The sequence below is a fragment of the Eurosta solidaginis genome, chromosome 5 (assembly GCF_040869045.1).
Source record: "Eurosta solidaginis isolate ZX-2024a chromosome 5, ASM4086904v1, whole genome shotgun sequence".
NCBI lineage: Eukaryota > Metazoa > Arthropoda > Insecta > Diptera > Tephritidae > Eurosta > Eurosta solidaginis.
In genome coordinates this window covers 40,720,487-40,747,997 of record NC_090323.1, presented here as the reverse complement: position 1 = coordinate 40,747,997, position 27,511 = coordinate 40,720,487, and the positions used below count along the sequence as shown (strand labels likewise).

Genomic DNA, 27,511 nt, shown 5'->3' with positions numbered 1-27,511 from the left:
GAATGTACTGTGGTTCGACTGAGGACTAAATCTTCCATTTTTATCGGCAATTTTCCACCATTAACTTCTTGCAGTTTGTTTACGAAGGCGGAAACCGTTGCACTCACCACATGCATGGCATCTCTTGTAGAGAGCCTACATTTGTACATACTCGCAAGCATTCTATCATCAATGAAATTAATTTTTCCGAGATTTGTTTTTGTTACTTCTAACCTAATGTCAGTATTTTCACTATGAATTATATCAGTAGGCACATTTTCTTCACCAGGTACACAGTCCATATCACTGTCTTCGGGGAAAGTGCTTCCAAATGCGTTAGTATTTTCAGCAGCTAGATATATGAAAGTGACTTAAAATTAAAAAAAAAAACTGCAAACTTAAACTAAAATGTACTTTCCTTTGATTTGACGCTTTTCAACACGCTTTCTTTCTTCTTCCATTCGTTGTTCTTTGCGTTTTTGTTTTCTAGCCAATACAGTATCAGCACCACACATACTACCTGTACGACCTTTATTCCTTTGAAGCAAAAGAAAATATTTATCTTCCTGTATTTTTATTATATCCAGGGCATTCGGGGCTGCTAAGTCGAATATGTAGTTCTCAATTTTATCTAAAAAGTCTCTCTTTTACTAGAAAGTATTTTTAATTTTTTAATACAATTGCCTTCTTTCATTGTAGGGATGTTTTCTTTTTTCCAAAATTCAATCGTGGCACCAATCGTGAATTTCATACTGAATTGCAAACCCATATTTTCCTTGCGCATTTTGTAAAATAATAATTTGAGCACCTGTTTCCCTGATGGCAACTTGGCCCCAGAAATAACACTCTCAGATTTCCCCACTAAAAATATATCTTGCTCAGAACGTAGTCCTTTGTTTGAAATGCCCGCTGACGACTTATAACTCATATTTTTTACAGATTAGTTAATTTTTAGCTTCAAAAAAATGCAATGCCAATATTGCAATTGCAAATATGGACAAGAAGAACAAGATTTTGTCAGCTGTTTTCCTAATTGCGATGTGTAATTGGCTTCAAGCGCAATAAAGTAAACACGATTATCTATATATATTATACCTACTTTGAGCTGCACAAGGCACGTTTTAGCATCATCGCATCGGGCTGAAAAATTACACCATTGCTTTTTACTTCTAACCTCATGTTTTAAGAAGAAAAAATTTCAGGATTTTCAATATTTATTTTTCTCCATACGAGTTGCGGCCAGTCTAATATACACACATAGCATAAGCTTAATAAGGGGTAAGACCGTTATTTACTTAAAAGAAAGTTAAACATACAGAATCCATACCAGGTGGTGGCAAAGCGAATTCAATCAATTCGCCGTGCAGAAGAATGTCCAGTCAAAAAAAAATTTCATTGATTTCGATTAACTGACATATTGTTGTACAAGGCTTTGTATGGAAAATTATCAAGAAGAAGCAATCAGCTGTTGGGATAACACCACCTCTACTAATTTGTGAGCTTCTCCAGTTGATATCCTACATTGCATATCGAGTTTAGGTGGAGTTGAAAAAAATCTCCAAGGTGGTACCACCAAAACCAGCAGCTGTTTATTGTGAGAAGTAAACACCCGCTTGATATCAGTAACGAAGCGTAATTAATCAAAAATAAATTATATAGGCGGCCGCCGCACAGTGGACCGAAATTGAAAAGTTGGGACTTAGGACTTTAAATGTACATTTCCGTATTCTGTGATCTTTTTCCATAATTTATTGTTATATAAAATTTTTTCGTAAAACCTAATTTAAAAAAGTTATGACACTTAGTAACCGGGTTTCATATCGACATACCCTAACGATCATATGTGTACATCTAGGTATTTTTCCCAATTTCCAGCAATTTAGGCTTCACTAAAATAATTTTTACTATTTATCAATAAAAATATGTATCAAGGTCTAACCCAGAAGCATTCAATTTTATTTTAAAAATGTGTGCAAAATTCGCAAAAACTCGACGAATCTGAGTTAATGGTTGGCCATGAAATCAAAGTGACGCTTAGATTTACTTACTATAAAAAAGGTTACAAAGAGTTGATAGTAGGCCATGAAACAAAAGTTGAGATTATTGTAGAAGTTTTTGTGCATTAAGTTTTTGGAAGTGGAAGCAAAAGTAAACTGCGCGCGTCAAACTAACTTAAATTGCAATAACATTTTTAACAAATCAAGTAATAGATTGTTGTTCAAATTCAGTGAGTCAAATCAATCATTAGTCATTAGCTTAAGGCTACCTTATTAACTTACTATCTACTAGAGGTTTACGCCGATTACTTTATCGGCGGCGGCGGCGTAGACTTGGTAAAATATCGGCGCCGGCTCACGCCGTCGTACTTGGTAAATAAATTTTGATCTCCACAAGTTTTTTCAATTACTCTCTGACCTTACAGAAATTTTGAAAAATTTATGGTTCTCAAATTATATCCAGCAAATTTCTCCCAAATGCTTAGATTTAACACTTCCTGAATTTAAAGATTAAAATGAATATATTTATTGTATAATGACGTTTTTATTCAGATACATCTTGTAAGAACAGCTATTTTATGTCTATATTTTAGGCCACCAAAAATATGCTTCCAGTATTCATATAAAAAATACCTATTTGAAATTTTCTTTGCAAGATTCATAGTTATTGTGAATAAAAATAATTTTGTTTACGTTGTGCGGGCTGAACTGTGACCGTTTATTTGTAACAGTAAGGCCAGCAATAGAAAAAACCCGCTCACTGGGTGTACTCGTTGCCGGAATACACAAAAATTTTTGTGCCAACTTAGATAATAGCGACATTGCAGCAGCCTTTTCCCTCCAGAAATTTAAAACATTTCCGTTTGATGACAAACTCAACAGCAAATGGCATTCTGCTGATAAATTCATATTTTTTGAATTTGTGGAATACCTCTGCGCAATCTTCAATATTTTAGAGGAAGGTGGAGAAATATCTTTATCATTATTACCTTCGGTATTTTTTGAGTCACTAATAAGGGATTTATACATTTTAATTAAAAAATTTACTTTCGTAATATTTCTGTCGTTGCAGTAGTCCGTGACACAATCCAGGGTGAGGTGTAGACGCGTATTAATCTCGAGAACAATAATCCGAAACCGGAAAATAAAAATTTTATCTCTGTCCGGAGATATTTGCAGTTGAAGTTGGCGATTTTCATGTGGTTGTTGTGATTGTACCCACAAAAAAAATTATGCATCACCGTGGCCGAAGGCCGCCAACGCAAAAAGATGTTCTGCGCAAAAATACTATGGATTTCACCCCCGGTTTCGGAGCGACCCGTGGGTCTTTTTTCGGTTTTTCGTTAATATCTTTTGAACGGGTTAAAATTTTTATTCTCCAGTGACCATTCCAAATCAAAAAGTTTACAATGAATCCACCATCCTCTACACCGCAAGATGAAGCAACAACTATCGAAAACCCAATGAGTCATATACCCAAGCATGATGTTACTGTTTTTGGTGTGTCTACTGATTTAACTGATCTTAATTTACCAACCCATCTGCATATCTTGAGATATTATTTTTACTTAAGCGAACGTGCTAAAACAGAACAAAAAAGTTTTCCCATAAATCATTCACTATTCAAGTACAATATAAGTTGATTGGAATTTGGGAAAAACTTGGTATGGAAATATTGCTGAAAAAAAGTGTATTCAATAAATTGAATAAATTGCTTAATAAGTATCAAGAGAAGAAACAACACCCAACAATTTACAGAGTATGTAAAATCTCTGGAAACAATTTTTTACTTGTGAAACTCTTCCGGTAAGTTATTGCTATCACTCATTTATTATAATTGTCAACCATTTTTAATTATTTTATTATTATATATTTTCAGGTGGTGGACGGCTTCCAGAAAATTGAGTTGCAAAATATGCCCCCTGCTCCAGAAAAAATTGAATTTTCCACCGATTCGAAGTACTTATACGACATGACCCATGCAATTTCTAGCGGCGTGGTTTCGGTGGATCTGGCTAACATCAAACCAGGGAAAATTGTACATTCTCGGTGGCTCACCAAGGTCGCTAGATTATTGCGATTATATGTGACAACGGAAAATCCATGCAAATTTAAGAATTCTGGTTGAATTTATAATTAAATGTTATGTGCCAATGTACTTCAATATCAAGTATTACAGCTGTGTCGTGTACGGCAGTGCATTATTTTTCAAGTTCATTGGTTGGTCACGATTTCTAGAACCTCGTTTACGCAAAATTGTCAATCAAGTAATTAAAGATAATTCATATTATGCGCATTCGGAAAATATCTTGTTATCAATGTTGTTTGATGATAGCAAAGAAAAGCGCGACTGTGCCATCAAGAAAATTCTACGCTAACGAACCGATGTTGACGAGCCAATGGAACTTAGAGTTTATAAAAAACCAGATATAAACTTTAATTGTACAAGTTATACGGAAATGATCAATTTGAATGATATAAATATCGTATTTGAACCACCATTCACGCGAAGCATTCCGTACGATACATTGAAAGAATATTTAAATCAAGATGATCCACCGTTTAATGATCCAAAAATTCCATCACACATACAAGGAACGGAACGACATGTTCAATTGCTAGCTAGCGTTTCCAAACGGGTTATACCGGAAAATGTAGAGGCTGTTATGGCGACGACATTAGAGAGCCGTGCGAAATTGCCCAGACTTGAAAGTAAAAAAGACTTCAAACAATAATTTTTTTTAGTTTCTTTTCTATAACGCACTTAATTAAATTTTTTCATTTACATATGTTCTGACTAAATAAATTTCTTAAGAGAAAAAATAGATATTATTATAAATAAATAATAAATATTATTATAAATAAATAAATAAAAATAAAGAAAAAACATAGCCATTTAGCTGATTTTTTCATGTAAAGTGCAAAACCGGCGATTTTTTTTAATGTTTGTATGGTGAACCCCCAGGGGGTTCCAGGGGGTGTGCCGCTGGCATCGGTGGGTCGGACCTCCAAAGTTAGTGGGGGTCGGTCATACATTTGGACTCGATTGGAGCACTCTAAATGGGTCAAAGTGGGATTTTTCAAAATTTGCCCTACCCAAAAGTTCGACCCAAATTGAGGGCATCAGAATTCGTTTTAGAGATATGGTTCCTTCGGCAAAGTTTCTTATTTTGATCCCTAGAATACGATTTTCACAGAGTAATGAGCGATTTTTAAATCGACCCGCCCTAATATACATACTACATATGAAACGCAACATTTACTTAAAATGTATATTTTGAGATTTCATGGACTATTGACCGATCGAATAATTTTTGCTTTTAATTACTCTTTTAGTACTAACGAACAAGCTGGAATAGTAAGCATCATATAAACAAAGAAAAATTAAGAACAAGCTGGAATAGCTAAATTTTTGATTTGAACCTTTTTTGGATTCTTAAATGTAAATTCAATATAAAAAAATTAAATGTATAATATGAATTATCAAATATTTTTGTTTTTAAATATTTCCCAGAATTAAAGTGATTCGCAATACTAACATTAAAACGAAAAAAAAGTATTTTTCCTTTTAAATTCTACCCAAAATTAAAAAGTGATTGGCAATACTAAAATAAAAAAGAAAAACGAAAAAAAAACCCCGAACCTTTACCTTTATTCAAGTTTTGAGGCAATGTGAGGAAAATGAGTTAACGGTAAAAATGTGATTTGTCCCATATATAAAATTTTTTTATTTGCTATAACTTTTTTGTTAAAGACTATGAAAAAATACTTATGTATAAAAACGTCATGTAACGAGACTTAAAATCGATCCTCATCAAATTTTTTGTGTTATTAACTAATATTTTTTTAAATATCCTGTTTAGCTGGCTTGAGGTCCGGCGATGATAAATTAAAACGCAAGTTTTAGTTATTTTCTTCCCAATATATTTCGATTACACACGGTAATCGTCTTCAGAGGAAATATTTATCACGTCTTCACTGCTTTACGTGGAGTTTATCACTGAATGCATACGGCGTGCCTTCCGTCTTTGTATATAAGTGGTTATTTGGCGACATTTTACTTTGTAAATATCTTTTTTAGCTGGCTTGAGGTCCGGTGATGATAAATTAAAATGCAAGTTTTATTTATTTTCTTCCCAATATATTTCGATTACACACGGTAATCGTCTTCAGAGGAAATAGTTATCACGTCTTCACTGCTTGACGTGGAGTTTATCACACTAATATTTTTTTCATTTCCCTAAGTCCACTTAAAGCCAAACCAAGACCACTGTGCGCCGTGCCGTGATGGTAGCATGCTCCGCCTACCACACCGAAGATCCTGGATTTACGCCCAGTGCAAAGCAACATCAGCATTTTAGAAACAAGGCGTCGCCCCTCGGCAGTGTTTGGCAAGTATTCCGAGTGTATTTCTGCCATAAAAAACTTTCAGTGAAAACTTATCTGTCTTGCAGATGCCGTTCATAGTCTGCATAAAACAAGTATGTAGCGTCCAGCCAATTTGTAGGAAAAATTAAAAGGAGCACGACACAAATTGGAAGAGAAGCTCGGCCTAAAATCTCTTCGGAGGGTATCGCGTCACATTTATTTATTTTTTAAATTATATATATTTCATATTATTTTCGTGAAAATACTTTAGTATGGAATTTAACATTTCAGTCCAGTTAGAGAACCACAAGTTGTTAATTAATTTTTTTCAACTTAAGTAATAGCACTTCTTGCTTTATAAAAAATTCCCTATTTTGCTGAGTACGCTATGATTCTCGAGTTGAGCCACTGTTTCATAACAACTCTTGAGATTTTAGAGGTATGCTAGTTGTCACCATGAGCTCTAACGGTACGCAAACCCAAATGCTTGTTGGGTATATTCGATGCCATTTCGAACAAACGAAAATCACCGATAGGTTCTGCGTTTTCTGGACCAAATATTCAACACTCAGAGAACGCACCAGTTACACATGTTACATCCTTACGATCCGATTCTGCATTTAGCGCCAAAATTCGAATATTAGATTCAATCAAAGGAGGTGTGCTCGGTTGACAAATTTTTTGACAATTACAGCCATTTTGCTCCCAAATTGACATCCATTAACGGTGCTGTTTCTTTGCGATTTCTCGAAAAATATTAATAGTAGAAATAGGAAGCAATCAGTTCACAAATGCCAGATAAGTACAGAAATGCATAATTCCTTAGAACAATTTTTTAAATTTTATGATGAATTTATTAATTATTCCATGATCAATTAGTGTGGCTGAACATAGGTAATTTTATGAAAAGTAAGAACACTAAGGAATCATGCACTTTCGTAAACCTACGAACACGCGAAACCTTAACCAATTTAAAATTCAACGTCAAAAACTGGACTATTAAATCGATTCACGTAAAAATGTCCTTAATAAATAATGCAGATGCCAAAACGAAATGTACTCATTAAGCATGATAACTTATTCATTCCGTATGTTCGGAACATTCGTCTCCATTTAAGAATTTGTGGAATCGTTTTATATTTGGAATATTATGTATTTACTTATTTGGAGTATTCGGACCTCGTGAGGTAGTATCAAACGAACGTGTTACGAATATACTTAATTAACAGTTTATCCGGAACACTTCAATGAATACTCAAACGGAATTTCAGAATAAAAAGCTAAATACTCTCTGTGTAGCAGGGCCGCTTAAAAGCCTAACTCTTTTGTCAAAGTCAAGGCCGGAATATAAAGTTGTAAGACAATAAGCCATTTTCTTTTATTTTTCCGTCAACTCAATGCGGCTGCTGAGTCGTCTTATCTTAAAATATTTTTCACAAATTTCGCATTTCAGGATTTGTCACAAAAACGCCCAATATCAGAATTTAGGTTGAAGAACGCCTTATCTCAGAATGCTTTTCATCAACTCCCTCTAAGTCAAAATGCATTGAACTTATGCTCAGGTAGGGAGTTTTCGAAGCAAATTTTAAAATTCACTCGAGCACGTTTTTAAGTAGTATAAAATGTTCTGTTTTTAATGGGTATAAATTAAATACGGGACTGGTAAATTTTTGATCAAATTCGCGCTAGATATGCTCTCTAAACCACTGTGCCACGGGGTTTGTTAATACCAAAAAATCTTATTGAAGCAATATAAAGAGGTCGGTCCCTAGTCCACTTTCCGAAAAAAAGATTCCTTATTATTAACCTACCTAGATACCGAATTTCAAGTAAGTCCAGTTCTCGGAAAAATACTTTCTTAATATTGTAACGAATTTACTGAAATTCCTCTTATTTGCAACCTTCTACTAACGTTCGAATCACTAAACTGTTGAATAAATAACTCCACTATTCAATAATGCAAAATGGCCTTTATTAAAGTACTTCACAATTAACACTTATACTTCGCAACTGATAGCTTGCTTAAATCAGACTGATCGTCGTGCCTCTACTGTTGCCGCTTTCCGGTTTCCTCGCCGACATATTTCTAGGCGCTTCTATTTTCAGAATTTACTAGTTAGTTATCAGCTATAAATTTTTCAGCTATAACTGCAGATGCACGGTTTTTATAGCTTCTCTCATAGCCCATGCGCGTGTATATGTGAGTAATACTTGTACAATTATTGCATACTTTCAGGAGTATCTTAGAGATATGCATGTGGTTGTGCGTTGCTTCGCCGCTGCGTGTACGTACACATGTGCATACAAGTCACTACTCAGTATCGGCTTAGAGATGATAGTACCCCTTAGTGTTGCTAGTATTCGTCACAAATTAGCCTACGCGAAAAGCTACCAAAATTCAAGCAAAACGCTCAATATATTTTTTTTGGTCGGTCCCTGGTCCACTTCCCAGAAAAAAATTTCTCTAAATATTAACCTTAGCAAAAAGTTACCTATTGACCAAATTTCAACAAAATCACCAAACAAGTAAGCGTTCGCCATTCAAACTAAATAATACACAATTCGAGCTTCTCCAAGTATTTTATTTGTTTATGTTTGGTAGCTTTCAGGGACGGATCTAGAAAATATTTTAGTTTTTTTTTTTTTTGGGGGGGGGGGGGGGGGGCGATTAAAATATTTCAGTCCGTTTTAAAATTCCATATTGCATTCCTGCCCACAAGTATTAGTTCACGGTAAATATAACGGTATAAGTTATATGAGTTTGCCGGGGATTGCCCGTATCGCTTTAAATGTATGAAAACATTTATTTCAAGATATTTTTTTAATAATTTGGGAAAAATTTAAACAACCTGACTGTCGCCTTGTCCGTCCTGATGTCACGTTGTTTAAATAACGGTATACGGTTTAATGTAAGTCTTCATATCTATTTCAAATCAAACTTCAACATAGTTATGAAAGTACAGCTAACTCAACAAACAAATAAGGTACAAGAGAAGTATATATGTAAATAATACTGATTTTGCGGTTGATTATATATTTTTTAATACCAAGAATAAGTTCTTTTATAAAAGTACTAAAAAAGCAAGATTGGAGCATTCACAAAGTAATCAGCCCTATTCTGCATTTCGACTTGGATTGGAATTTTTTCGATTTGGCAATTTTGGTATTCTGTGTTCCAATCTCTTTCGATCCAACTTCGAATCGTTCGATTTTTTGTATTCTGCATTTCGATCGTAGTTCCGTTTTTCTAAGTTGCAAATTAGTTGGCGGAAAAATATTTTCTTTTTATTTTTTTATTAATTTATAACAGAATTTTAACAAAAATGTAAGTAAAACTTGTTAAGAAACGTAGAAGGCTTGATGATGATTGTTTTTTATATGTTTCCAGGTCAAAAACAACATGTCGATGTCGAAGTCCTTGGACGTATTTGCCCCGCAAAAGTATCTATCACATACTTGAAAGCATCCTTGTTAAGTCGAAAGTTTTTTTGAACCTAAATAAGAAAATAAGTCATTAAACTTTACCACTTTTAAGTTCAATTTCTTACAATTCGTCACTCATCTCAAATGGATTACACAAATTTCGCAATATTTGCCTTTCCATTCTCGCCTGGCAATTTTCGTATGCGTTGCTTTCCAACTCCAAAAATAATGCCGCGGCTATTGATTCCATTATAATAGACAGCTATAATCTGTGTCTGTTCGTTGAGTCCAATTATATGCCAAAGCAAGCTGCCGGCGTAGAGGAAGGTGAAGCGAAAACGTAAACAATCCTTGCGGAAAGAATAAATAAACCTTTATAAAGTATTTTAGGCCAGTGCAATGAAATTAGCATCCTTAAAATTCAAAAATGGCAACTATATTCGTGCAGGAATCCGTTGTAACAAAACTTGGTGGCCACGGCAGGGAATTGGCCAAAAGAACGACAAAAACGCACTTACAATTATGAAAGCACTTCACTCAAAAAAATATAACACTGCGGCAATATATTCTATTGCTTTTTTTTGTACAAAATGGCGTGGATAATAAAATATAAACGTTTTTCAGTGTTTTTTACAAATTTTCATTAATTTATTTTGTTCCAATGTTCACACATTCCGTACCAACAGCTGATTTCGAAAAATCATTTGCTCTTCCTCTTCCCTTTACGATTCCGTCGTAATGCAGAATACCAAACTTCGATTAAAGCGGAGCGTAGAACGGGAACGTAATCGAAATGCAGAATAGGGGTGAATGTCTAGTCGCCTTTTTTTCGCAAAAATATCTAGTACTTGGTCACTAGTCATTGGAATATCGCGATGAATATTAAGTAACGCCAGCCCATTGAATCGTTCCTCTCCAGTCTTGTTACGCAAATACGTCTTCAATCTGCGTAAAGTTGAAAATGACCGTTCACTTGAAGCTACTGTGACTGGAAGTGTAGGACTCATTTGAAGGAGCTGGTAAATTTGTTTGTAGAACTGCACATCTTCAAATTTTAAAAAATGGGCGTGGCACCGCCCCTTTTATTACTAAGCTATTTTCTATGTTTCGGGAGCCATAACTCGAAGAAAAATGAACGGATCGTTATAAAATTGGGTACAAAAATTTTCCCTATAGCAGGAAATATTTCTAGAAAAAATGGACGTGTTCGGTTAAAGACTACGCCCACTTTTATATAAAAGATCTTTAAAAGGTTCGTAGACGAAACAAATAAGCTATATCTTAGCGAAAAAGAGCTTTGCATCAACAAAATTTTACTTTCTTAATTGAATTATAACATTAAATTGGAAAACACTAAAATTTTTGAAAATGGGTATGGCACCGCCCCTTTTTTGTCTAAGCAATTTTCAATGTTTCGGGAGCCATAACTCGAAGAAAAATTTACATATCGTAACAAAATTGGGCACCCATATTTTCCTTATAGCAGGAAATATTTCTAGTAAAAATGGATAAGATTGGTTGGGGGACCACTCCCACTTTTAAATAAATTACTTTAAAAAGGGTCGTAGGCAAAAATAATAAGTTAAATCTTAGCGAAAAATAGTTTTGTACCAATCGTATTATGTGCCATTATAACAAGAAATGGGAAACAATTCAAATCTTGAAAAATGGGCGTGGCACCGTCCCTTTCTTACAATAGATTTCCCAACGTTTCTGGATCCATAATTCGACGAAAAATTTGGTGCACATGTATGCCTTTTAACAGGAAATATTTTCAGTAAAAATGGACTGAATCCGTTAAATCGCTTTCTTTTACATTAAAGATTTTGTAAAAGTGCGTAGATGCAGGTAATAAGCTATTTCTAGTAACAGTTGGAAAATTTCGTTAATAAACCTACCCTTTTTTTTTGTAATTATTTGTTCCATCCTAAATCCCCTGCTCAAGCAAAATGATTTATTTATTATTATTTATGTCCCCGCCAATACAATAAGCATCAAACGCCTATATTGTATAATCACATTATATGGTAAAAATTTAGGCCACTATACCAAAAACTAAGTGGGTTTTTGAAATAATAACCCTCCCATATGGATACCTTCTTCAATACCTTTTGATTGATATCCACATTGTCACCTTAACTCACAGCACATTTTTCGAAACTACGTTTTGCACAGATTTGATATGGCTACTATTTTAAGACGAAATATAGATAAAAGATAAAGAGATAGATAAAAAAGCTTTAACTGCCGACTAAAGAAAGTTTGAGAGTTAGAAATGAGTCGGTTAAAAACTATTCTCATTTAAAAATCCAAAATTTTATTGATATTGAACAATGAAATTATATTATACAATATTAAAATGGGAAAAAGTCGAATCACAACCGCAAAAGTGCGATAATTCATTAAAAAGACGGATAAAGCGATGCAATTTGGAAGGTGGGTTGACCTTATGACGCACAATAGAAAATTAGTAAAATTTTGGATAATGGGCGTGGCACTGCCAACTTTAAAAAGAAGGTAATTTAAAAGTTTTGCAAGCTGTAATTTGGCAGCTGAATATGTAATGTTCGGTTACACCCGAACTTAGCCTTCCTTACTTGTTTTATATAGTGTGTGCACATAAAAGAGTATAGATTTTGGTGTAAAATTTCTGGGGGGTAGGCGTGCTAGGTACAACCGAACCCCTCCCCCCTGGATCCGTCCCTGGTAGCTTTCATGTTAATGTCGAATACTGCACAAAAGAATTATGCTGATGCACACTCTGATCCTAATAATATAGTAATTGAGGGCAGATAATTATTATTATTTTATTTATTTATTTACTAGGGGAAAAGAAGCGCCAATGCCATCTTTACCAAAGATAAGGAGCACTAGTAAGAACACCTTCGGTTCCCTTTTTTTGTTTTTGCTGCATACATTCGATAGGAATTACTTAGATTCACTCAAACTTATAGATAATTAACACTATATTAATTTCGTATGACTCGTTAATCTAAGGAATTCATTAATTAATTTGGTAGGGCTCATTTTGTCAAATATGTTTGCTCTGGTTGCAGCGAAATGTTGACATCTGTCAGTGATGCACCTTAACGTTAAGCTAATCGTTTATCAAAAAATTTCCACCGTTTCCGTTGAAACCATTGTGGAACGATACAAGGTGACAGCATGGTGACATACCTACAAACATAAATAAAAATTTCATATACTTTGTTTTTATAAATTCGATGGACAAATGTCAAAATCGTACTGCGCCGGAAGTTGATGTATCAAATCAAATAAAAAAAGTTTATAATCAGCTGTCCCATGCTGGCACCTTGTATCGTTGCGCCATGGTTGAAACACTTCGAAATATTATCGATAAAGAAATTATCAAGATAAATTGTATCTCGTTTTTAACCGAAACGAAAAGCTTTCGTTCACGTTAAAAACGTTAACAAAAACGTGATACTTTATGTATGAATTGACAGCTAGCGGACATACACACAAACTCCATGTAATTTGTTTGTTTAATTCGTTGGTGGTAATGTCAAAAATACTCTGAGAAATGTTCGTACTGTCAAAATTCATGAGAAAAGTGGCAATCAGCTTGGCTAATGCTTTCACCTTTAATGACTCCGCCATCAATCAGCTTTGCCAGCATAGTTTGAAATTAATAATCAACATAAACGATTTGATTTCGTTTTGATATGACAGAAAACGAAACAAAATCATTTCATTAATTTGACGTTCTTAACGTTAATAAACGAAACGAAATGAATAAACGAAACGAAATGACTTTGTTTCGTTTATTAACGTTAATTATCGTAACGAAACGATATCGGTTCGTTGGTTAAGCATGCCTGACATCTGTCGAGAAGATGGATCACAGAGTTTGTTTCCGTGTTACAGAAAGGGGCACTGTGTTACGCCCATACCTTTGAAAATTTGCTCATGTGTAATAATCGTGTGCCCTATGCGTAGGCGGATAAATGCTTTCAATTTGTTACAGCTGACTTCGAAAGGGAAAGTAGCCGGTCTTCCGTTGGTATTTATGTTTTCGTAGTGATGTGTTAAGTTTTTTGATTTTTTGTTTTGCAACTCGACCTCTACCAGCCTGACGATGTCTAATTTTGAGACTATGTGTGGCTCTTTAGCTGCTAATTTTACTCTTTGGTCTGCGGCTTCATTTCCAGCTATTGAGACGTGGCTTGGACCCACATAATCATTGTGATGTTATTTCCTTCTAAAAGTGTTTTACGTATTGATAATACCAAATAAATTAACTAAGTCGGGATTGGCATTTAGTTATTTCCAACGTGTTTATTCGTCATCACTCCCTCCGCTTGCCAATCCATAATCTTTGGCATTTGCATCCTTTTGCAGGTTTTCATAGAACTGACGATGTTCGGGACCAATAAATTCCATCAATTTCATTAAATCACTGAATTTTGCATTAGTAATTGGTCTTCCTTGGGGAAACAGTAATGGAGTCGAAGCCAATTTGAATGCATCATCGGAAACATTATTCCTATTTATCTCAGTTTTTTTTCATTACTTTAAAATCGTCGAAAGCAAAAATAGTCATCGGATGCGCACGGTGGTTTTGAATTTTTCTGATTTTTTCATTATTTAGGTCTTTTTTGACGTTTATTATCAATTTGTTTAGTTCTTCCGCAGATATAAAATCGTATATTTCCATTTTTGTTACGGTAAATTGCGGATGTGCCTGTTTTACATTTCTTATAATATCAATCCACTTATCAGGCGTTTCAATACACTGGTACATTTCAGATATTCGCTCTATTATTCCGAATTGTTTGTCACACATATTATAATTGTGTCCAGATAAAAAAATTTTTTGCTCAATTAAATCAATGTCACTATTCGCCAAAAAATGTTTGATTAAAAGCGTTATTTTTAGGCTTCGATTGAGACCGCCACACGAATTGGAATATAATATAATATGTTTCACATCTCTCGATAAATGCATTTGGAAATGTTTTATAAGGCATGATGCGATTTCTTCGGCGCCACGACACGCTATGTTCTCGGACCAGACGTACATGTAAGCTTTGCCATGCCCATCAGCTTCATTGACTATGCACAGGTTGTAAGTCCAAAGCTGGCGCTTGTCAAATGCAATGTTGCTTGAAAAGGACGGAGTTTCTAGCGGTTTCTGTAAATCAAAAACTAAAACCACCGTTTTATCTTCAAGTTTTGCTTTCTCGATATCTTCCGAAAATTCTTTCTGAATTTGTTGTGCAAGTTGATTGTGCAGCTTTTGATCTTCCTCAATACTGTTTCTTTCATTTGCAGTTAAATTCTCCTTCTTTAACATTAGATTAAACTTATTGCAGGTCATACATGTACCTGAACTAGAGTGTTTAAATGTCAAATTAAATTCATTTTTTAATATTCCAGAAAAAAAAGGTCTGGAAACAGGTTTTTGTTCTTCTCTGGAAGATGTTTCTCTTTTCCATCTACATGAATATTCGTCGTAAACTTTCTTTAAATTCAATCCCTCCTTAAGATATTTCTTTTCAGTGGAAGACCGCCCAAAACGGGACTCATAAGAGGGGAGCGAGTTTATAAAATTTCTGACAAAATTTACTTTTTCATCGCTTGGCTTCAACCTAGGGCCGCACCCTGGTTTAAAGTAGTTAAAAGGGTCCTCAACCTTTAGCCATCTATATAAAGTTGCAGGTATGATTTGAAAAAGTTTTAAGAGAAAATTGCGGCATATTTCATGAGAAATACCAAAGTTATCAGTTAAATGATACTTATAGGAACCATCAATGTTTCTGTGTTTACGCCCTGGCGTATATTTAATATTCCTTTTTTTGAATGTGTGTTTCTTAGCCGTTGATGATATCATCAAAATTTGTTCTGCAAGGTTTGAATTGTTATATGTTTGGAATAACTCTTCTTGTCGTTGAGGTGTTATCTTGCTGCTACATTTAAATACGCAGTGACATGAAACTTGCTTAAAGCTTTTTTTATTTGCCCTCTTTACTTCGATAGCTCCTTTCTGCACGTTTTTGAGTTTTTTCTTCACTCGGGGGAGCGTATATGCTTCTTCGTCCGATGAAGCTAAAAATATATTGTATACCACGTAATGGATACAAATATTTGTTTTGTTGATTCAATTAAGTCAAATACCTTGAGAATTTTTGGAACTGTTAGTTGTAGTTGATGAAATTTTAGCATCAAGTTCTCCATCATCTGAAAAATTATCCAATCTTTTATCAAACAATTTTGAAATACTTTATCATTATTTTTTAAAAATTGGCGCTTGAACGCCTCAACGACTTTGACCGTCTCCCAACAAAGTGCTTTAGTAATCTCTTCTCTTCGCGATAACTGACAATCAAATCATTCCCCAACGGTTTTCTTAAACGCAACGGGGACATTCTTTTCACCCTACTTTACCGGTGCGTGAAACCGGACAAAACCATATACACGAAACAGCACTGCTACAACAATAACATATACCCACATAGCCTAAGCTTAATAAGGGGTAAGAACGTTATTTACTTAAAAGAAGTTAAACTTACAGCTGAATGCAGTAAGCCATCTCTGGTTGCTATTAGAGACGTTTTAGGGTGAAAATCAGTTTTGAGACAATTTGCTTTCTGTAAGCTGTCTCCCGTTGAGTCTCGAAAAACCGGTCACTAATTTGAGCTGGGCAGATCACAAATATAAAAAATATAGCGAAGTATTGCCAAAAGCGCTTTAAAGATACTTATTTCATTTTTAAATTTGAGTTGATCTCCAACGTCATTAATATTTTCCAATTATTATCTTAATTTATTTATTTAATTTAATTTCAAAAATAGTCTAATGTTCTTACAGACTACTTGAGTTTGTACTTAAAAATATAGACCTTAGCAATACAATCAGAAAATTAATACATTGAACAAAGATTTGAAGGTGGTATTTGGCAAAGAAAAGTCAATGGCCAAAGAATTTGAGATAGTATAGAGGGCATAGAGGGTCCGGGTGCAATCAATATAAAACATATCCCAATTTCGAAGTGATCTAAGGGGTATATGGAGACAAATACTCTCGAGTAAACGTGGTGCATCAATCAGAGCATTAAAAATATCATAGACAAAAGTAAGAGAAAGAATGGTCCTCCTACTTTGAAGTGATTGAAGGCTAATTAGTGCACATCTGGCATTATAAGAGGGAATCGGCTCAGAAAAGTTCAGAGACCGCAGGCCAAACCATAAAAAGACTTTTTGGACTCGCTCGAGCCTTTTGATATGGCAGTCATAATAAAGCCTGCAGATAAAGCAAGCATATTCCAACTTAGAGCGTACGAGAAACGTAAACAGCAACTTAAGAGTATAAGGATCTGTTAAGTCAGAGCTAAATCGCCGAATAAAAGCCAAAACCGAGTAGGATTTAGCAATTATCGAGGTTATGTGAGTGGTAAACGAAAACTGCGAGTCGAAAACTACGCCTAAGTCAGAAATCTCAGTACGTGTGGACAGACGAGAGCCGTCAATATAATATGAAGTGGGAATTGTGCCACGAGACTTAGAGAAGGTTACGTGAAAGCACTTACCAATATTTAAAGGCAGATTATTATTACGGCACCAATCAGCAACGTTGTTCAGATCAGACTGAATATTTTCTGAATCAGAAGGAGTAGAAACAGTTGTAAACACCTTCAGATCATCAGCGTACAGCAAAAAATGGGAATGCTGAAAGCAGGCTGAAATGTCATTAATAAAAATTACAAAAAGCAGTGGCCCCAAAATGCTGCCTTGCGGTACTCCTGAGGATGCAATAAAAGGCTTGGCGTGAGTATTGTCAACAACAACTACACATTTGCGTGAGTGAAGGTAGGACTTAATCCAAGACAAAAATATAGAGTGAAAGCCCAATCCGGCTAGTTTGGAAATCAAGATTTGATGACTGACTTTATCAAACGCTTTGGAGAAATCCGTATAAACCGTGTCGACTTGAAGACGGTTGTTGAAGGGTGCAAGGCAAAATTCAGAAAAAATTGCTAAGTTTGTAACCGTAGATCTACCAGGCATGAAGCCATGTTGACTATCACTAATTAATTGCTTGACAGCAAAACTAATTTTTTGTTTTACAACATACTTAAAAAGTTTAGAGATAGTAGATAATTTCGCAATTGGTCTATAGTTGGCAACATTGTTTTTATTACCACTTTTAAAAATGGGGGATATGAAGGTTATCTTCCAAGCATCAATGAACTCACCATACTCGAGAGATTTGTTGAAGATTAAAAGAAGCGGGGTGGCTAGAATCAGATAATTTTTAAAGAGATAAGACGATAAGCCGTCAATATCTGTCTGGGAAGACGACTTGAGGTTCCGGATTCCATCAACAATGTCATCTAGAGAAAGAGTAAGAGCCCCGAAGTTGATGGGAGAGTCTACCATTGAGAAGGACTCAGGAACACTAACTGGCTGAGTAACAAAATTCGAATGAAAAAAGTCTGCAAAAGGTTAGCCGACTCCATAAGTGAAGAGGTATGAAACCGACTATAAAAAACTGACAAGGGAATACTCGAGGTAGCTTTCTTGGATTTTACATGAAAAGCTTTAGGGTTATCTTTGATACAAGATTCGAAGTTTCGGGAAAATTAATTTCAAGAGATTTTGAGACATGTACAGTGGGTTGGGTCGATTGGGTGAAGGTTAACCGATATTGCGCCATCGATTTTTCGACAGGATTTGGGCTCAGGAAAAAAAAGTTCCACTACGCATACCAAAAAAAATTATTTTCGAGCCTGCGAAAAAAAGTCGATTTTTCGAGCAAAATTCTTCTAAATCTCCATAAAAGACAATTTTTTTTTTTTCAAAAACTGCATTTACCAATTTTGCATTTGGCAATTGACACGAAAAAAATCGAAAAAATCGATGAAATTTCGCAGGCTCGAAAATTTTTTTTTGGGTATGCGTAGTGGAACTTTTTTTCCTGAGCCCAAATCCTAAAAAAATCAATCAATCAATATCTAAAAATCGATGGCGCGATATCGGTTAATAAATCAACCCAGTCTAATGTACAGTTCTCAAATGAATATTCAATACATTTCTCCAGTTGATATCCTACATTGCATATCGAGTTGAGGTGGAGTTGAAAAAAATCTCCAAGGTGGTACCAACAAAACCAACAGCTGTTTATTGTGAGAAGTAAACACCTGGTTGATAGCAGTAACGAAGCGTAATTAATCAAAAATAAATTATATAGGCGGCCGCCGTGGTGTGATGGTAGCGTGCTCCGCCTACCACACCGAAGATCCTGGGTTCACACCTCGGGCAATGCAACATCATCATTTTAGGAACAAGGTTTTTCAATTTGTAGAAAATTTTTCTAAGCGCAGTCGCCCTTCGGCAGTGTTTGGCAAGCACTCCGAGTGTATTTCTGCCATGAAAAGCTCTCAGTGAAAACTCATCTGCCTTGCAGATGCCGTTCAGAGTCAGCATAAAACAAGTAGGTCGCGTTCCGCCAATTGGTAGGAAAAATTAAAAGGAGCACGACGCAAATTGGAAGAGAAGCACAAGCACATGAGCTCTAAAGGTACTCAAACCCAAATGCTTGTTGGGTATATTCGATGCCATTTCGAACGAACGCAAATCACTGATAGGTTAACTAAAGTTCAACCCTGCTAGATCGGCCGCTTAAGTTCAGCTCAAAGTACTGAAAAACTGAACAATAATTTTAAGCGTAGTTTAACTGACGGACTGAGTTGAACTTGTACTGAAAAACCGGGTCTTAAACCAGATAGTTCTCAAGTTGATATACAACTTCATTCTCCAATCACTATCCAACCTTTGAGAAATTTAGTAAAAGTTATAGTTCTCGAGTTGATCTCCAACGTCATTAGCATTTTCAAATTATACGTTGGGAGATTATGAGAAATGTACAGTTCTTAAATGAATATTCAACACATTTCTCCAGCTGATATCCTACATTGGATATCGAGTTGAGGTGAAGTTGAAAAAAAATCTCCAAGGTGGTACCACCAAAACCAACAGCTATTTATTGTGAGAAATAAACACCTGATTAATAGCAGTAATGAAGGGTAATTTATCAAAAATAAATCATACATATTTTATTTTCGTGAAGATACTGTAGTATTGGAATATTACACTTGTGTCCAATCAAAGAATGACATGTTGGGAACTATAATTTTTTCAATTTAGGTAATAGCATTTTTCGCTTTATAAAATACTAGCAGACCCGGTAGACGTTGTTCTGCCTTAAATTTGGTCTATCTGCATACGTTTTAATAAGCTTTTTCCGTCTAACTCTGCCCTCCCCCCTCTACACTTTTTCGCAATCCTTTTATTCACTCCTCCCTCCGTCTTTTTCACTTCATCTATCTCTATCTTCGTCTCATTCTATCTCTTTCTCAGTCTTCTTCTCTCTTCTCTCAAGTTCTTTTCATTCTTCTTCATCCCTTATTGCCAGTCCCAGAGAGTGGTATGTATTTTGTTCCAGTCCCAGTCCCACTCCGAGTCTCAGTCCCAGTCCTAGTCCCAATCCCAGTCCTAGTCCGTCTCTGGCCTACTTCCCGGAAAAAAGGATCTTAAATACTAATATAGGCAAATTTATATACCAAATTTAAGGCAAATCGAATAGGACGTATGTCAATAGGTATGTGGGTGTTATTAATTCATGTCTTTATTTCGGCTTCGCATGCATATTTATCAGTTTTTCCAGGTTCAGGCCCGACGAGAGGGGAGGGGGAATGGGGGGATTCCCCCGGGCCCGGGGTTTCTCAGGGAGCCCGCGATTCAGAGGTACTAAGACATTTTTTTTTAATTCAGGAGAGTCTTTAGTTGTTCCATGTGCAAATTTTAAGCCGAATTTCAAAAGAAACGAATATAGATAATGATTTTTTGCCTGAGCCTTCGAACAGTAGGAGCCAATAAAAACGTCAAACAAAAATGTATGTTTACATGAATCCGAAAGATTTCGTGGTGACACTGGTTCATCTTCAAAAAGTCCTCCAACAATACCACCAACTCCATATCAAAGTCCAGATTATTTAAACGACTTTGATATCAGTACCGTGAATAATAAGTTTTTGCGATCTGAAGAAATAATTCGTCGAGGTCATCAAAAGTGTCCTGTTATTTTTCCACGTAATTGTCATGACGAGGCATTTCCTACCTCGTTGTTAAACAGAATCTTGCCAAATGGAGAGAAAGTGGAGCGTAACTGGTTAGTGTGGAGTGCCAGTAGCAATGCTTTTTATTGACTACCATGTCGTCTGTTAAGCACCAAGACTTTAAATCTAACTAAAATTTGTTGTGCGGATATTCGAAATTCCATGTATCGAAGAAGCTATACGATAAACTGCCATCACACGAAAATTCTCAAGATCACATGAAATGTTATATTCAATGGCGATCTTTACAAAATCTAATTCAAAAGGAGGCTACAATTGATACACTTATCAATGAACAGCTCATCACTGAAACTCAAAAGTGGAAAGTAATTTTATATAGAATTTTGGACATTATTTTATTTTTGGGTGAAAGAGGCCTAGCTTTCAAAGGGAAAGTATATATTTTGGTTAACGAAACGATGGACATTTTTGGGCATCTAAGATCTCATAAGCCATTATGATCCGATACTTAGAGACAATTTGGAGAAAGTTAGGAATTCACAACAGCAGCATAAACGTTTACAAGTTCACTATCTTTCCCCAGATGCATTCAGAACGAATTTATAGAAATTTGTGCAAAGCACGTGAGGGAAACTATATTAGATCAAGGCAAGAAAGCCCAGTTTTTTTTTGCTATTATCGTTGATGATATGCCTGATCCTAGTCACGTTGACTACGTTCATTTTGCGCTAACTCCATTCAATTCGAAAACAACAAATTTTATAATTCAAAAACGGTTTTTGGCTTTCGTGAATTGTAAAGCTGGTCAGAAAATCGCTGATCTAAGTTGCCATACTCTAGGTAAACATGAAATCCCATTAAAAGATTTTCGTGCAGAAGGGTACGATAACGGCGCCAATATGAAAAGAGTTTACAACGGAGCACTACGTCACATTCTCGACAAAAACTCGAATGCTGATTACTTGCCTTGTGCAACCCACAGTCTCAATTTATGTGGTGTTGATGCTGCAGAATGTCGTACGGCTGCAATTACTTTACTATTTTCAGCAGCACTCCACAACGATGGGACATCCTCAAAAAAAATGTACCGAGCTCTCTTCATAGTCTTTCAGCCAAAAGCCAAATTTGATTGTGCAAGCATACGGAGATGTTACCGGCATTCTCAAGTACATCAACGAGTTCGAATGTATCTTGCTGTCCTCAATTTGGTTCAAAATACTAACTATCATTAATGAAAGAAACGTGGTCCTCCAAGCTAGAGACGCCACCATAGATGTTGAGGTCCAACATGTAAATGCCTTATAAGCTGATTTGAAGTTGATTAGGAACCAATGGGAACCAATTTTAAACGAATGCAAAACAGTTGCTATTCAATTGAAGATCTCGCCAAAGTTTCCGGACATTCGAAAGAGAAAACCCAAAAGACGTTCTGAACATAATTTAAATGAGATCATTACGGGTGATTCAGAGTCTGATTTTAAAAACAATACATTCCTGGTGATCTTTGATTCGCTAATCACTGGCATTATTGACCGATTTGCAGCTATGAGAAATGTGAGCGAGACGTTAGTAGTATGAACAAGTAAGGAAAGCTAAGTTCGGGTGTAACCGAATATTACATACTCAGCTGAGAGCTTTGTAGACAAAATAAGGGAAAATCACCATTTAGCAAAATGAACCTAGGGTAACCCTGGAATGTGTTTGTATGACATGTGTATCAAATGAAAGGTGTTAATGATTATTTAAAACGTAGTGGGCCTTAGTTCTATAGGTGGACGCCTTTTCGAGATATCGCAACAAGGGTGGACCAGGGGTGACCCTAGAATGTGTTTGTACGATATGGGTATCAAATTAAAAGTATTAATGAGGGTTTTAAAAGGCAGTAGCCCTTAGTTGTATGTGGGAAGGCGTTTTCGAGCAAAATGTGGACCAGGGTGACCCAGAACATCTGTCGGGTACCGCTAATTTATTTATATATGTCATACCACGAACAGTATTCCTGCCAAGATTTCAAGGGCTTTTGATTTCGCCCTGCAGAACTTTTTCATTTTCTTCCACTTAATATGGTAGGTGTCACACCCATTTTACAAAGTTTTTTCTAAAGTTATATTTTGCGTCAAAAAACCAATCCAATTACCATGTTTCATCTCTTTTTTCATATTTGGTACAGAATTATGGCATTTTTTTCAGTTTTCGTAATTTTCGATATCGGAAAAGTGGGCGTGATCATAGTCGGATTTCGGCCATATTTTTTACCAAGATAAAGTGACTTCAGATAAGTACGTGAACTAAGTTTAGTTAAGATATATCGTTTTTTACGCAAGTTATCGTGTTAACGGCCGAGCGGAAGGACAGACGGTGACTGTGTATAAAAACTGGGCGTGGCTTCAACCGATTTCGCCCATTTTCACAGGAAACAGTTATCGTCATAGAATCTATGTCCCTACTAAATTTCATAAGGATTGGTAAATTTTTGTTCGACTTATGGCATTAAAAGTATTCTAGACGAATTAAATGAAAAAGGGCAGAGTTACGCCCATTTTGAAATTTTCTTTTATCTTTGTATTTTGTCGCACCATATCATTACTGGAGTCGAATGTTGACATAATTTACTTTTATACTGTAAAGATATTAAATTTTTTGTTAAAATTGAACTTAAAACAAAAATGTTTAATGTGTCGTCATCCGATTTCTCTAATTTTTATTTAGCACATATATAATAATAGGAGTAACGTGCCTACCAAATTTCATCATGATATCTTCAACGACTGCCAAATTACAGCTTGCAAAACTTTTAAATTACCTTCTTTTAAAAGTGGGCGGTGCCACGCCCATTGTCCAAAATTTTTCTAATTTTCTATTTTGCGTCATAAGGTCAACGCACCTACCAAGTTTCATCGCTTTATCCGTCTTTGGTAATGAATTATTGCACTTTTTCGGTTTTTCGAAATTTTCGATATCGAAAGTGGGCGTGGTTGTAGTCCGATTTCGTTCATTTTAAATAGCGATCTGAGATGAGCGCCCAGGAACCTACATACCAAATTTCATCAAGATACCTCAAAATCTACTCAAGCTATCGTGTTTACAGACGGACGGAGGGACGGACATGGCTAAATGAATTTCTTTTTTCACCCAGATCATTTTGATACGTAGAATTCTATATCTATCTCGATTAGTTCATGCCGTTACGGATTACCGTTATGCGAACAAAGTTAATATACACTGTGAGCTCTGCTCAGCTGAGTATAAAAAGCCGGTTCTAACTCAAATGGTGAAAGGAGAAGTATATACACACCGACACACATATATCTACAGCAAAACAATTTCGTTGCCTACTTTTAGGCGCGCACGTTCTTAAGTTAGAGCTTTTTGTTTCTATTCTGGCCGACGTATAAGAAAAAGCTTAGAGCTTTTTGCTTTTAGCAGAGCTTTGCCGTCCAGGAGAGGATCGTTAAATGGGGGGCCCTACATTTTTAAAGGGCCGCAAATTTTTAAATGTTCCCTCATATTTCTAATGAGTCCTAGACTTCACCCGAGCCGTTTTAAACAGTCCCATAGATTTCTAATCGAGCGACTGCTCTCCAATCCCCCCTCTTTTTTCTCGTCTACAAAAAGTAGCAGTTGGACACCTGTAGTACCGCCCCACCCCCAACCCCAAGGGTGTTAAACATTGTGTTACTCTCAAATTTTCTGCAAATGATTTTAAAAGATGTTTATTCGAAAAGAAATAAATGTCATGAATTGTATACACAAGAAATAAATAAAGTAACGTTAAGTTTTTAGATGATGTGGCAACTCCCACACAAGGGTCATTGGCAACATACGTCTGGCAACTATCTACCACCTATGACAGATGACTGACACTTCCTGTTCTTTTCTTATTATTATTATTCATTCTGCCATGTGCACGATCAACAACTAACTTTTGTGTATTGTAATTTATATTGAAATATATCTGTTCAATCAGTTGTAGGATATCGCGTTGTTCACTCTTTCATTTGCGTACCAAAAACTGGTGACCCCGAGAAAAGAATATTTTGCCAAAATCAAATATTGGACGTGAATGAAAGCAAAATGCCTACCAGTGAAGAACTCGCTGAACAAATTGAATCGCTCAAAATTCAATTAAACGAGGCATTGTCCATAAGTGCACAGCAGTCGTCAGGACAGAATGGATTCTCCTCGGCAAACCAAATAACATCTGTCTCGGAAGTCAAATTCACGCAGTTTTATGAAAACGACCCGGAACTATGGTTCGTCATCGTAGAATCACATTTTGAGGCACGAAAAATAACCTCAAATAAATCAAAATACTTGCACACTGTCGCGAACTTATCAAGCAAAGTAGCTCTGCAAGTGAGGCAATTGCTACTTGAACCATTCAACGACGAAAAATACGACAAACTGAAGCAACAACTCATATCAATCTACTCAGAAACGGCAACAATAAAATTCGAGAAGTTGATTTCCAACGAACCGCTGGGTGACATGAGGCCATCACAGGCGTTACAAAAAATTAAATCCCTCGCATCGAAAGACGTTGGCGATGATTTCATCAAAAATCTATGGATGAAAAAGCTTTCACAAACAACGAGAACTGTTTTGGCCGCATCAAAAGATAAGTTAGATGACCTCGCACAGATCGCCGACCGAATGTGGGAAGTTTCAGACAAAGTAACCATTTCCAGCGTTGAAAAAACCGCGCCATTGGAATAAACGTTAGAAATAATCCAACAAAAATTAGACAAATTATCCAATCGGCTAAGCGCAATCGAAACGCCAAAGCGATCTACTCGGCGAGAACACACCCCGCATCGAAAACGGGGCCGGTCAACAAACAAAAAGCGAAGCGACAAAGAAGATGACGATAATAGCGACGTATGCTGGTATCACCGCAAACTGGGAGACAATGCGAAAAACTGTCGTTCACCATGCTCGTTCAAAGCAAAACAAAAAAACTAACGTGTGCAGTTTCGACACAGGCTTCGACGCTATGCACGACATCTAAACGCCTGTTTATCCACGACAAACTAACCGACACTGACTTTTTAATAGATTCTGGTGCTGATCACTCTATACTGAGACCAACTCATCGTATGAAAGAAAAATTACGTAGCTGCTACAACAATGCCAAAGTAGAAGAGTACGCACAATATTACGCGGCAAATGGTTCTCCAATACAAACATATGGCAAACGTCTTTGAACTGTAAGCCTTGGATTACGACGCGAACTTCCATGGAATTTCACTATGGCCGATTGCTCTACTTCGATAAATGGAGCAGATTTTTTAAACGAATATGGATTGCTTGTTGACTTAAAACGCAAACGTCTGATCGATCCAATGACAGGGTTGTCTTCGAAGGGTGAAGTTCTTGCAACGTCTTTGCAACAGGTAACCATAATTGATTCAACAATCAAATGTGCGTTTCTGCTAACAGAATTCAAAGACTTGCTCGACGATAAGCCATCATTTCGGGTAAAAGAGAGGGCGAACGTAACACACTTCATCGAAACGACTGGTCCTCCAGTAACTGCAAAAGCAAGACGGCTATCACCCGAAAAATTGCAGACAGCGAAAAAGGAATTCAACGAGCTGCTTCGACTGGGAATTTGCAGACCCTCTAAATCAAATTATGCTTCGCCACTCCACATGGCGCAGAAAAACAATGGCGACTGGCGGCCGTGTGGGGACTACCGCCAATTAAATGCCCGTACCAAGCCGGACAAGTATCCAGTGCCCCACGTGCAAGACTTTACGAATATACTGCATGGAAAAAAGATATTCAGTCGCATCGACTTGAGAAAAGCATATCATCAAGTCCCTATCGAAGAGTCACATATCCCGAAGACTGCCATCATAACCCCATTCGGCTTATTTGAATATGTTTTTATGGCCTTCGGACTCCGAAATGCATCACAAACATTTCAACGGTTAATTGATGAAGTGCTTCGTGGACTTGACTACGTTTTCGCTTACGTGGATGACATATTCATCGCGTCAGAGTCGTACGACCAACACGTACAAGATATCCGAGGCGTATTCAGCCGGTTGCGCGAATTCGGACTTCGCATCAACGCTGAAAAATTCATCTTTGCAGTAAATAAAATATCATTTTTGGGACACGAAGTAACACCTGACGGTATCAAACCCGTACCAGAAAAGGTGGAAAAAATACTATCCTTCAAAGAACCGACGATTGCGAAAGACTTAAAATGATTTATGTTGATGATTAACTTCTACCGTCGGTTCATCAAAGATGCTGCCGAGACACAACAACGATTACAAACACTAATAGAACATAACAAAAAAAACGATAAAACACCTCTCGTGTGGACTGAGGACGCGAGGGAGGCTTTTAAAAAATACAAGAAACAACTGGCAAACGCGTCGGTACTCGTGCATCCAGCAGCTAACGCTAAATTAATTCTGGCAACAGACGCCAGCTCTACTGCTATTGGGGGAGTGCTTCATCAAGTTGAGAATAGTCAGCACAAGCCACTGGGATTTTTTTCGAAGCGGTTAAGCAAGACAGAGATCCTGTATCCCACGTACGATCGAGAATTATTAGCAATTTATCGCTCAATAAAATACTTTGAGTACCTATTGCACGGACGTGAATTCGAAGTACATTGCGATCACAAGCC

The 27,511-nt window shown here is 36.2% G+C and overlaps 1 protein-coding gene across 2 annotated transcripts in view; it reads right to left on the bottom strand.

Moving 5' to 3' along the window:
* The window catches only part of LOC137252278 (uncharacterized), a 271,447-nt gene that overhangs the window by 21,211 nt on the left and 222,725 nt on the right, over window positions 1-27,511 (bottom strand). The window contains exons 6-7 of one of the 2 annotated variants that reach the window (XR_010953493.1): window positions 15,906-15,968; window positions 13,682-15,836 (exon numbers count right to left, since the gene is read on the bottom strand). Coding sequence is in view for 1 of the 2 variants with exons in the window: in XM_067787767.1 (XP_067643868.1) it covers window positions 14,284-15,836; window positions 15,906-15,968 (1,616 nt within the window). In the remaining variant the exon portion in view is untranslated. Of the gene's footprint in view, window positions 1-12,563; window positions 15,837-15,905; window positions 15,969-27,511 lie in introns of those variants that run through there. The other variant, XM_067787767.1, reaches the window with a different exon arrangement.